The sequence below is a fragment of the Asterias rubens genome, chromosome 20 (genome assembly GCF_902459465.1).
Source record: "Asterias rubens chromosome 20, eAstRub1.3, whole genome shotgun sequence".
In the NCBI taxonomy this organism is placed as follows: Eukaryota; Metazoa; Echinodermata; class Asteroidea; order Forcipulatida; family Asteriidae; genus Asterias; species Asterias rubens.
In genome coordinates this window covers 1334914-1348527 of record NC_047081.1, presented here as the reverse complement: position 1 = coordinate 1348527, position 13614 = coordinate 1334914, and the positions used below count along the sequence as shown (strand labels likewise).

The following is a 13614-nucleotide window of genomic DNA, read 5'->3' as shown; positions in this document are numbered from 1 at the left end:
AGAATTCAGTTATGTTTGATGGATGAATTATACCTCTGACTTCTGACCTTAACTTTCCTGTTTCATTCTCTCAATTTTCCAACAGAAGGAAGTCAAGAGTGGAGAGATTAAACCTGCAGTTTCAACAGAAGTCGAAACTCCAGAGGTACCAGCGGCTGAAGCTGTCAAACAGCCTTCAGCTTCTTCAGAGGTTGAGACGAGAGCATCTCTGAAAGAGTATCCTGGTCTTTATGGTCCGATTGAAACAAAACCCAAGCGCCGTCGACCAAGGAGTATAGAGCCACCTCTGTGCCCTCCTGAGGAGACCCAGACACAGGAGAGCCATGCTGCTGTGGATTCCCTTCTCGCCAAGAAGGAGGAAGACCAAACCAAAACGCAAGAGTCTCGCCCTGGCAGCTTGTCACCAAGATCGCCTTTACTGAAGAAGTCGAGGGACTCGGCAGAGGGTGAAGCCATGGTGCCCTTGTCGCCAACTTCAAAGAAAGTTATGCCAAAGATTGAGCTGGTGAAACTTGCCGATGGGTTGAAGAGTCAGGCTGTTGAGCTGAGCCCTAGGACCAAACGAAAACAGGATATGGCTGGCGAGGAGGATAAAGGTGTCAACAGGAAGTCTCCTAGAGGTGGTCAAGCATCGCCAAGAGGAGCAAGGGAGTCACCCGAGAGTGTCTCATCTGGGGAAAATAAGGAAAATAAACCAGCAGAAGGCAAAGATGAGAAGCCTAGAAGGGATGTGAAAGAACATACAAGCCCTGTCAGGCAAGCCAATCTAAGGAAGGATGATTCTCCTGAAAGATCTACCCATCGAAGCAGGAGGTCACATGCATCAAGAACCCTTTCCTCGGAAATATTACCTATCGGATCCTTGAGGTCATCAAGTCGTGAGAAGGAGCCCATGGCAATACGTCTGGACATGGAGAGGCGGACATCTGTGGAAGATCTTCGAGCAGCCATCGAGAAGCGACAGCGCACTTTCTCCAGCGACACTGTTGAAAGTGATCCAGAGCCACAAAACAATACCAAGTTCACCTTTGAGACCCGGCGAACAGAAAGAAGGGAGTCGTCTGATTCTCTTGTGAGCACTAAACAGACTCCTGAAAAGCGGGAACCTGTCCTGATGCGCTCTCAGAAACCAGAAGAAAAGTCTGTGTCCACTTTGCGGCGCAAATTCGTCAGCCAGGATTACGGGAGTACACCTAATGTGGCAGATTTGAGCACATTGACTGGCAGGAAGGGGAAAGAGCGGCCTCGTGAAGGATGCGTGAAACAAATGAGCCAGGCTTTCTCGCTGGTCTCTTTGAATGACCAACCTGGAGACGTTAGGAGGAGCAGCAAGTCATCCAGCGTCCGCTCCTCCCCACAGAGTCTTTCGCCAGCTTCCTCAAACAGTTCCATTTCCAACATTGTTGCAAATCAGATCAAACGTCTTCAGGAGAAAGCTAGTTCTTCTCCCGAGTCTCCAGAACGTCGACCTTCCATCCAGTCACCCAGAGGTATCAAGGACACAAGTCCATCACTCTATAGCATTAAAGGTAGATTGGAGCACCGACAGTCGCTTACAAATGTCGCGGATGTACGGGCAAAATTTGACAAGAAAGGAGAGTCCCCTTCGAATACAGATAGTTCTCCATCACCTTCAGCAACCAGTTCACCTGCTCAAGGCCGACGCACAAGGAAAGACAACAATGCTAAGCCGACGCTTGTTTCGTCAGTAGCAGCGGCTCGCATCAAGTACACTGTGTCTGTTAGCAACTCGGAAGATAACTCAGCTCCAAAGAAATCGGTTTCTATGAGGGAAAATGGAAATGCAAAGACCCAACGGCTGGTTGCAGTTTTGGAAACGCCAAAAGCAGAGAAGACGAGAAAGTCAGACTCTAGTGTCACTACTTTTACTGTCAACCAAAGCCAAAAGCGCAGACAAAATTCCAGCTCCACCAGACTCGAAGAGAACAACAACAACAGCAATAATAATAATAGAAACTACTCAGCAAGGGTAGACGTTCGCAGAAAGGGGTCTTGTACAAAAACGGCTGAAGTTTCCAGCAAAGCAACAGAGGATAAACAGGGTAAATTCGATAAAGATAATGATGACCGAGGGCCATCTAGAAGGGGCTCAGTGACAAGAAGCGATAAAAGAAGGAACTCTCTCTCAAAACAAAACGATCTATCAAGAGATACCTCAAGGAGGGGTTCACTGACCAAAGGAAAAGAGTCTCCGAAAGAAGCTGCCAGGAAGAGATCTGTCTCGAAGGAGTCGCAGAAAACGAGCTCCCGCCGGAGATCCTTGTCAAAGAGCCAGGACTCCATAAATGAAGGCGCTAAGGGAAAGGTTGTTGCTAAAGGCACAGAACCATCTAAGGAAACGCCGGCGCTTCGTGTTCCTGAAGCTGAGCCAGAGGAAGATGAAAGAGGGAGGCGGAGAAGGAGACGGAGAGAGCGAAACAACCCCTCGCCGGATCCTACAAAAGCCGCTGCAAAGATTGAAGAGGCAATACCCGAGGCTAAGGCTGAAGTAAAAGGAAAACCCGGAAGTAAAACAGATGTAAAGGTGGAGGTCAAACCTAAAGTCAAATCTGATGTAAAACAGGAGATTAAGAAAGAATTTAAAGATAAAGAAGGAAATGTGGAGACTCAGAAAATTAATCAACAGAAGGTCAAACAGGATGTCAAGCACACTAGTCCACCAAAAGTCAAACCAGAGCTTGGAAAAGAGACCAAGCAGAAGGTCAGTCACGTTGTCAAGTCGGATGTCAAACAGCAGGTCAAACCAGAGGTTAAAGCTGAGGTCAAACCTGAGGTTAAATCCGAGGTCAAACCAGATAGAGTTCAAGAAAGAAAAAATAGAAGAGAGGAGCGGGCGAGGAGACAGAAAGAAAGAGAAGATGAAGCTGCTAGAGTTAAGGCAGAGAAAGAAAAGGAAGAAGCTGCCAGGGTCAAGGCGGAGAAAGAAAAGCAAGAAGCTGCTAGGGTCAAGGCGGAGAAAGAGAAGGAAGAAGCCAAGAAAACAGTAAGAGTTGAGCGGAAGGAAACACAGAAAGACGAAAGGAGAGAAATGCGAAAGGAGAAGATGGACCTGAAGAAGAGTACCACGGAGCAGACTCGACCTGGGACAGAGTCATCTGGTTTCCATGGAATCCGTCGCAGACATAGCAAGAGGGAAGAGCAGAAACCATGGGAGGTTCCTTCAAAAGCAGCTCCAGCAGCTGTCTCGAAGACCGAAGAGGAAGAACCGATGCCAGACCTCCTCGCCCAGGCACAGAAGAAGACGGCGGGCGAGGCTTCAACTGCCGAGGATGTGATTGGAGGACGAAGCCCCCGAGCAATCTTAACCAACTCTGCTCTGAGAGGTGCAGAGGCCGTTATAGGTCATGCTCTTCCAAAGTCTCCAACGGACGAAGAGGAGGTGAAGGAAGATCCTGCCGATGAGAGACGCTCCAGGAAGGATGCCACCCGCCGGAGCCGTGCCATCAATCGCGGAAGCCGCATCTCTCGCCTGGACATTTTCAAGCGAGCCCGCTCTGTCGACAGCTCCAAGGGAAGCAAGGAGCGCTCGCCTGATCGGCTTGGAGGAGGTGGGGCAAGTAACAGGGCATGTTCTGTGGACAGGTCAGGCAAGAATCGGGACAAGTCGCCTGGCGGAGAAGAGACAAGGAAAGGTGGGAGCTGGTTATCGAAGAGGACAGGGTCTATCAGTAACTTCCTCAGACCTTCCAAGTAAGTCAATGCTTCCAATAAAAATTTCTGTTGAAACCCTAACAATCCTAAAAACATTGACTTTCTAACATTTGTGTTAACTCTTTCAGTGCCAAAGTCATTCTTATGTACTATTTTATTTATTCCAAAAGTGCTATTATTGTACATGGACAATCTATTTTAAGTACTCAAAAAGTGCATCAATCGCACATTTGACCATTAATATACAAGTTATTATGAGAGGACATTATCCCTTAAGAAATGCTATTGACTTTAGGATGTACCAAAGCCACATAATTCATCAAGATTGGGTTTTGGGTAAAATAAAAAAAAGCAGGCACAGAAAGAGTTAATATGTCGCATCCAAGCAGTGGTATGCATTCGTTTTTTGGTGTGTTTTTTTTCATACTTTCTGCAAAGTGATGCAAAAATTTTCCTCAGCAATTTGTGATGATGAATTTCTTGAGCTAATCAAAAAAGTATATCTCACATTAATACCTAACTTGAAATTGAGGACCAACTAATATTTGTCCACCTCTGTTAAACTTCTGTTGACTGCTACATACTTCAACAAATCTATGCCATTTAACTTGTGAAGTCATCAACAGAGAATTCTTAAAAAGTAAAATCCGATTTCAAACTCAGTGTTGTGATGTACTCATTTTCTAATAGATTGAGTCTTCTTGCGATTTGGGAAAAAATAACAAGTCTCTTACCTCCAGTTAAAATGGTGTAACATGCCTGATACGAGGCGTACACATTACGATGTAAGGGTAAAACCAAATGATATTCTTTATCCTCAATGCAAATTTAACATCTTTAAAATCTGTCGTTGCAAACTTGTGGCGCCAAATACTGCGTTTGAGTTTGCAGAAAGTATGTATCAGTCTCTGTGGGTGTAGTCGATTAGCTTCCCTGTGTCGACCCCGGGGTGCTCTTTCGGGTGAGCCTCTGACAAGAGCTAATCAAACGATCACACTCGCCCTCTCAGGGTGAGGTCATTCACCTCAGGCCAGCCCCAAAGTGACCCACTCCACAAGCAGGGCACTTGGGGTAAGCCCCTGGAATGACGTCAAAGCTATTCGAACGTACCGGGGGCAGACCAGAGTCGACCCAGGGAAGCTAATCAAACACACCCACAGCTTATCCTGCATGATTCTTACTGACACACACCCCTCCCCTTCCCCCTTCACCCTTACCAGCATCGATGATCAAGATATCTGGGAGGAATTAGACGAGCGTTACCAAATCCTCCAGAGTTGTAAGACTCGCCAACAACCAGCCGACGAGTACGAGGATAAGTGGCAGCCCCGAGGAGTCCGAGAGTCCAACATCTTCAGCTAACGACCTTGAATTAACCAATGACCCGACCTTGCATGGCATGATGATCTTGCGTAAGTTGCATGAACAGTAGAACAGTAGATGGATCTATTAAGCCCCACCCCTTATTGCATTGCCCAATCACAGTTTACCATGACATAAAGGGAGGTTATACCTTTGATAATTACTCCAAAAATGAATGATCATAAAATTATAATATACTAACTTGGTAGGAAGCACTGCAGCTTTTTGAAATAAAATTTTGATATCATAACATTTTGTGAAATAAATCCCTTCATAGGAGGAATGTGGCTTTAGAGAGGGGGATCCAAAAACTGTTTATTCTGTGAATGCCTTAGTACAAAACGTTTGACAAATACATATCTGTTTTTATCCCCCTAAAGTTGAATCTAAGAAGCGCTAGATACATTTCTCAAATTTGGGGCGTGCACGTTTCTCAGATTTTGGGTGTGCACTTTATTCAAAGGGCTGCCGTTGCCAGCAGAGTGTGGTAGGGGCTTAATGTGTCAGCCTATAATAGCTTAACATATTAAAATGCTTTAGACTTGCTTGTTGTATTCTCATATCAAATGACTAACCAGAAAGTTAAAGTTAGACAATTAAAATTAATAATGTTTAAATGTTATATTGTGCCCCTCACATACAAATAATAAAAAGTTTACAACACATAAACATTACCTTTGCAAAGTAAAAATGGCCTTGCCCTATCAAGAATGGAATTCCAGGCATGTTATTATTAAACAGTTGGCTTTATTTTTGCCATGTTTTTGTTTTTTTTCCAACTAGGATTTGATGCCCCTCGCTTACAAGTTCTCCAAGATGCCCTACCGCCACATTTTACCTCTGTGAATAACCTCCCTGCAATAAATAATGGTACAAGTCGTCTCGATGTTTATACAAAGATGCTCATACTTCTCCAAGTTTAATACTATTTTGTATCATTACCTTTTCCTTCTCAAATTTTTTCGATGGACCAATAGTGGAAGTTTTTTTGGTACAGGGCTTGGCCTAGGTCCAATATCATGGCTCTGCCTGCCGTGGAATTCTTTGCTTACAGTGCCTGCTAAGCGCTTAAATATGCAGGCTGTAAGCGCAGAGTTCCATGGTAAGCAGAGCCATGAAATTGGGCTTAGATGATTGTTTTAAACTTTGATTTATTGAGTACACAAGAAAGGGAGTGAGATGATTGTTTAGTAACACTTGAGAAAACAAGAAAGTTTTCTTGAGCATTCCTGCATGGTGATGAACCCTCAATAACAAAAAATTGTTATTCTTGATAAAATTTGAACCAATTTTTGTACCCTATCTTTAAGCCAGGAAGACAGTTTGAATTTTACTTTCAGAAATGGGTCCAATTTCATTGCTTAAGAACTGAAAGTAGCTAAGCACAAAACAGTCTTGCTTACCAGATTAAGGTCACTAGCCAACTGCCTCTAGCCACCGGGCTAGCTCGGTGGTCTAGTGGTGAGACAACTGCTCTAGCAATGCAAAGGTCTGAATCCTACCCGAGATGCCTGTGGATTTCACAGAACTCGGGAAAGTACTGAGTATACACTGCCCAATACACAAGGGTGGAAACAAGTTGTTTTCTTTATCCTCAATGCAAAACTAACATTTTTTAAATCAAAGTGTTGTTGTGCTTAGCAACGATTTGTGCTTTAGCAGATCTGTGAAATTTGGTACAGTATGGAACCTCTTTATTTTGGCTCTGAATTTAAGAATTTCAAAGATGCAGTCCTGTATGGCAGTCATTGGTGTTGGCCACTCTAAAGTGTTGTTGATCAAAATTATTACATTTATAGTTTGAAAAAGAAATAAAATTAATTTTTTAGACCATAATTTTTAAGATTAAGAAATTACATTGGGCACCAAGTATATGATTGAAATAGATAAACCTGCTCTGGTTCCCAACTCTCTATTACCAGATGGAAATTTTAGAAAAATAATATTGCAGCAGTTGCATGTAGTTCAATTTTTGTAAAAAATAATATTAAGGTTATTTTTAAAAGTTTTGATTCTGGCTGGATTGTCTGCCCAATGTAAAAAACAAATGCTTTTCTTTATGATTGTATTTAATGTTAAAACATTTAAATTATTTTGTCAGTAATTTTTAAAAGCCTGAATTGAGTTTTCAAAGAACTTTTTCTATGCAAATGTGCTATGCAAAATTTACAATTTTTCTACACCAAATACAGGGCAGAAAGTTTGTTTAATAGTAATTGAAAAGTATTGTATAGATTTTTAAAAGTGTTTTAAATTGGTAAACAATTCCACCGAATGTAAGAAAATATTTTTATCCATAGACATTGTTTAGAATATTTAACATAGGAAGGAGTGAAATGAATTGATACTGTTTATGAATATGTAACACAACATTTAAATATGTAAATAACCTTATGAATATTTAAAAACCAAATCTGCCATCCAACTCTGTGAAAATACCTCAACAAGAACAACAAAAGAGAAAATGTTTTTCTTGCAAAAACAAAATTTGAAATGTATGTGGTGCTATTTGTTGTTTTTGTCTTATTGTTCTTCAAACCAAAGTAAGGTGGTTTGGTGTAACCATGGTTACGTCACCCCGAAAAAAAAAAAAAAAATGAACTGTTGAAATGTAAAACAAAATCCATGTCTGAAATAATAGGGTGCATAGACATGGTATTCAACAGGAAACTTTACTGTTTGCATTGGGAACTTGACGTGTAGAGTTGGTGTTTATGAAATCACGGTGTTGGCTTTTGCTTCAGTCTTAAAGCCTGGTTGAATGATGGAGTTAGCCAAAGCCGGACCTATGGCTAACTGGTTCTGAGTTTAGTATCTGTGGTTGTGACTTTTGACTACATGACCAATCTCACAGCAGCCAACAAATTTAATTGATAATTTGCCTTGCCTTTTATACTTACCACAGAAAAAAAGGTTTTGTCTGAAAATGTTGCGCTTTTTTCTCACATTTCCATTGGCAGAATTTTACGTTGACTTTTAAAATATTTTTAGTCTCGCCTTTGAGGGCAGTGTAACCGAACCGAGATTCGATGGAAAAATAGTCAGGTCCCGTTTTGTTGTGATGAGAATCAGCATCCATGGTTGTGATTGCCCATTGGGAATTAGACTAAGATAAGGTTATGGATTGTACAGTACTTAATCATCCGACTCAATAAAAGAGGCTAGTGTTGAATTCTTTATCGGCCATGTATAGATTAAGCTAATGATGGTCCTAGTCTAGTAGAGGAGCGCCAATTTGTTGCGATAGAAATACTTTAAAATGGAGTAATGTTTAGAACTAGCCGATGTGTTGCCATGAAGAAAATCACCTTTTTTTCGGGGTTGATTCAGTGATTATTAAAGACAGGAGTACACAACCATGTGTTACCTGGTAAACAAATTAAAAAGGAGGGTTTACCTTTAGTTATTAATATTACTCCGAAAATTAATGACCGTAAAGTGTAATTGCTAAAGAGCAATGGAGAGCTGTTGATATTGTAAAACATTGTTAGAAACAACCCCAAGTTATGCGGTTTTAGAGAAAGAGGTAATTATTTATCTGGGAAAGGCTTCAGACATGAAGCCTTCTCATGCATCTGAAAGAACAGTTCTATACAATAAGGTCGTTTTTCGTTCATTGTTTTCTTGCAACTTAGGTGACTAATTGAGCTCAAAGTTTTACAGGTTTGTTATTTTGTGCATATGTTGCGATACGCTGAGAGTGGATACTGGTCTTTGACAATTACCAAAAGTATACCCTGCCTTTAAATTATGCCACCTAGAGTGAATTTTTCCAAAGGTTATAGTTACGTGGTTAATTATTTAATTTAAAGCAGAAGATGGGATTTACTTTCAAAGGCAACGGTAAAAACAGACCACGGAAAAGTTTATAAAAGTTGACAAAATTGGTATTTCAAAACATTATTTGCTACGAATGTATGAATGTAGGTAGTAGGCAGCAATGCAATATGTAAATAAATAAATACAATTATACAGAAGTCATAACTATTGAGTGATTTGTTTATTTTGCTTTGTTTTCAAATATAATTTGCATTCATTTCAAAATCAATTAGACCCCTATGCCAGACATGATAATTTAGAGGACAAAAATGAAAGGTTTTCAGAGTAATTTGGTCGGCAGGGATTTTGTGTTCGTTCATATTTATTTTTATTTTAACATTTTAAATAGATTTTAACAAAGTATTTTGCCTAGATACTTTGATTTGATTAGAAGAAACTTTTTCCTGGTAGAGTTAGAGAAACATTTTTTTAGAGAGGTAGGCTTGGACCCAAATGGGGCTATGTGGCATCAACTAGCCTGCTCTAGTCATAAACTCTGAGCCGAATATTGGTACTTTTTTGTTTACAAAAAAAAACCCAAGCAAACAAACTAGTACACAACAACAAACAGAAACACCATAAACAGAAAAACAATTTTTTTTTTCTGATGATGGTATAAACTTCCAAGAAGGCAAACTATTAATTTTTCTTATAATATCACAATTTGTTTGTATCTACAAATGCATGGATGAAGCCTTCGCATACGAAGTCATATCATTATTAAGCTTTTTGTTCTTCTTTCTTGCCAGAAAAAGTATTGCTCAAAATTTATTCGGTTTTCAAAATAAATCTTTTGTTGATTATTTCGCAGACGACATTACGTTGCAACTATTGAACAGTAGGTGGCGCTATACATTCGCACACTTTTTCAGTTGAACTTAACCGCGCCTGCTTCTTGCTGTCTGTGTGGCTTTTCTGTATCCTTCCCAAATTCTACGGTCCATCGGCCACAACGATTTTCACTGGGTTCCTCTGGAAAACATCTCCGAAAACATCAATTCGGAATTCAAGGAGGCGGAGAAAACCTCACTTTGTGCTCTGTGGTACTTGATGTCGCTCCAGCTTGTTTTTGACAATTGCAGTGAGCTTTTTCCGGAGTAAAAAACAGTGAAAAATTCGAGATGGATTCAACAGAATTTAAGGTAGGACATTTCGTTGAAATTGATGTTTGGATTATTATGGGTGTACACCGTTGTGTTGTGTATTGAAACGATTTTGCTTTTCGTGTTGTGTTTGTTAGTTGGTTCAGAAACAGACCGTGTTTGTCTGCTTTCTACATGTAATAACTATTCTTGGCTGCAGTAAAGATACAATGTTATCAAATATTTTAAAATTTTTATGAATTACATTTTTGTTAATTACTCAGTGTTTGGGCTCCCTACGTCTACGACCCTCTAGTCCTGCTTGAGTAAGAATTGAGTTAGTTAATAAATAGTGTAGACATTTTAAAAGAAATGATTTTGAAACAGTGTAAATAATAAAAGTAAGCCCTATTCATTATGTAACTAAAAATTAAAATGGTTTTCATAACACTTTATGGTGGAAGAGGTCTGTGGCTTGTATGGCACCGGTTTCTCAAAAATCAAATGCAAAGACTTTGCGCCAAGACTGGCTGAGCAACATCTGGGAGTGTGGTGTGTTCATGTTGCACCTAGAACTATGGGGTTCATTCCGCTATCGTCTCCACAATAGTGGAATGAACCTCATTCCAGAGAGGAGTATGTTGTCTGTTCACGCTTTATACAAATACAATGTTTTTATGAAGTTGGAAGTCTGCAAAATTAACATGGTTCTTTGAAAATATCAGAATGACGCATAAAATACACACATTATAATAAAGGGAGAATATTTGTAGATTTTGCCAAGTCCACAGAATCTGTCTGCGGCTACTGTAAAATTCAAGTACTGTATCATGACTGAATCACATGTCCATCGAGTCGAGTTTGTTTTTTCCTTCAGTCTTAAGCAAAGTGCAGTCCAATCTTTGAAGTACATCAGTACTCCAGACTTAAACTGTATTGACTATTACATAATCAGTCATTCTTGTAATGTAATCCATTTCATGGCCTCCTTCCTTGTTGTGGTTTATGTATTCATGGCTTTACCTTAGGACATAATACCCATTGACGAAACCAGTCAAGCAGAACCGGGCCCAAGAAAATATTGCTTTAAAATGTTCTGCTCAGCACAAATTAGCAGGCCACCAATTATGATATGGTGGTATTTTGGCTGGTAACCTTATTCTTGTGAGCATAATTTTGTTGTGCCGACCAGTTTTGTTGTGCTTTGGGCCACCTCCTTCCTTATAAATCAATTCTCTGGAATGTAATTTTTTGTAAGAAGTCAACAAAAATATTTCACTTCTGAGTACCTTCAGTGTGTTTATGACCTTATAAAATTTCTTGTAAACTGCAAATATTTGTGAGTGCATGTGGTTTGAGTTGTTTTGCTGGAGGATTTAATACAGTGTGTGAAGGCTATTAAATTCTTAAAATAGCACTTGTGTACCACTTGTGTAATCATTGTGTGTAGTGAAGCAATGTACACTCTACATTCAGTGAACTGTGTAACAGTAACAATGTACAGGCATGTAATTTCTCGGTAAGGTTTTTGAAGCCAGGAATTGGTAAAAATGGAGTCCAAAATTTGCTGAAAATTTAGCATACAGACTTCTTCGAAATAAGAAACCAGTCTAGAAAATATTTCTCTAGAATGTTACGTGTCAAATCCCATTCCTGATTTATATAGTATTATCTGTAAAATATTGTAAATCCATAAATGATGTTTAAAGGGGCACAGCAATTTTCCTCTTGTTAGGGCACTTCTATGAAGGAATTGTATAATATCGTATTGCATAGGGCACCACGGCAAAAGCACATGGCATCACAACAATTGCTGTGGGTACCGTGGTTATTCTGAGGCCTGGGACACTGCATTACATAGTAACAACACTACTGACATTGTATAAGTCTGCAATGGATTGGAGTGGCAACCGGAATCATCCAGTGACATAAAATATTATGTTAAAACCATCTGTATTCCTAATTTAATCTTCACATCTGAATTCCAACAGCTCTTTTTTCCTATACATGTATTGAGGTTCCAGCCTGCTGACTGACATAAAGGTTAACCCAGGGAGGCAAATTGTAATAATTCTGTGTGAAAGACCATAATATTGTCATAGTTGACTGCACCTGAGGGGGAAATGTGATTTTGTTTTGGGTGGATAGGGTACATAGAGTTGGGTGCTTGTGTGGGCTGTGTGTGTATTGTTGGAAGAGAAAAGGCCACGGTATTGTTATACTCTTGCATGGTTTTCCATATAATTACTGTGTGAAGTGGTGCCAAATGCGTTCTGGGTTGGGTTACATTGAAGAGAAGTCAGGCGTGACAGACAGTCCTACATATTGGTGTAAGTGAATGTCGTCAATGTCATATAAACTAGTGTAGTATACATACTGTTTCAACATAAAAACCAGACTACATCATGAAACAAACGCCATTCGGCGTGTGTACAAACGCACTCAGACACTGGAGTTACAGGAATGCAATACTCCAGGCGTGTGATTTCTATGTAGACTTCGATTAGATTAGATTAGATTTATTTATTTGTCCACGTTAAAAACATAGAAACTTGACATCCACTGGCCAAATACATGTGACAAACAATATAAAAACTATATAAGTTACAAAAAGTTAAGTTAGAAATACAAAGCAACAACAGACAAAAAACTCCCGCACACTAACAAAAATGCACCAGCCAAAACAACGCCAACCGGTCACATAAGGACAACAAGGCAACAACAGGCTGGCCGGCTTATTCATCAAGTAACATTCTGTTTTCCTCTACACCGGGATACATGCATGGGTTGTCACTCTATGTTTACTGGACCAAAAAGGCGAACAAGCATGAAGAGAAGATGGATCGCAAAAAATATGCAGGCCCTATTTGTGTACTTAAGGAAATTGGGAAGTCATTAGTTTTTCACATAGATATCACTTGCCGATCAGCAGGCTTGTCCGGTCATCATGGTAATAAGTTGACTGGTCCGACCCTGAAATTGCTTATGTGGGCCCTACGGTCAAGTGTTAGTTTCAAGCCCCGAATATCAAACTGAAAACAATACAAATTTTGGCAATTGTATTTTAATTATTTATTTTATTTGAACGAGAGAGTAGTACAATATGCCTCTCTGTTCGTATCAGTCATGTCTCAGATCAATACATTCTAGGATTTACCGGTTACATTTAATTAAACATAATGCAAACACGTCAAGTTAAATCAGGCGGAGGACAAGGCCTTGACAACGTTCGAAGACAAGTGGTAATTAAAATGGTCAGTTTATTAATCAAGTTGGCTTAGTGAGTATCGGGCGAGCAGCAGTGAAAATAAAAAAAAACAATTGTGTAAATGTAACTTGCAAGTTTTTATTGCCTATTATTTTTTGGATTAAGCCCAGTTCATACTTCCTGCAAATGTGAATGCGAAGCAAATTTTGACCTCACATGGGTGTTTTCGCAGCGATTGTTTTGCCGGAGTTGAGCACTAAGTCAACTGATGTGAATTATTCATTGCGTCAAAATTTGTATTGCACTTTGCATTCACAGGAACATGAACCGGGCTTTAATTACCAAAACTATCAGCCCACTGTAGGCCTACCCTGTCATTAATACTTAATGCACAGTTCATGGTATTGCTTATTTCAACATGATACATACATTTCACCCTACAGTGTACAAAATAAAGGGCAACAGTGAACT

General features: G+C 39.9%; 1 protein-coding gene across 1 annotated transcript in view; it reads left to right on the top strand.

Annotated features, from left to right (window-relative positions):
• LOC117303677 overlaps positions 1–6453 on the top strand; it is a 66552-nt gene extending 60099 nt beyond the window's left edge. The window contains exons 12-14 of the mRNA XM_033787936.1: positions 86–3711; positions 4893–5084; positions 5818–6453. Coding sequence (XP_033643827.1) covers positions 86–3711; positions 4893–5034 — 3768 coding nt within the window. The 3' untranslated portion in view covers positions 5035–5084; positions 5818–6453. The remainder of the gene's footprint in view (positions 1–85; positions 3712–4892; positions 5085–5817) is intronic.
• Positions 6454–13614: the final 7161 nt, after the last annotated feature.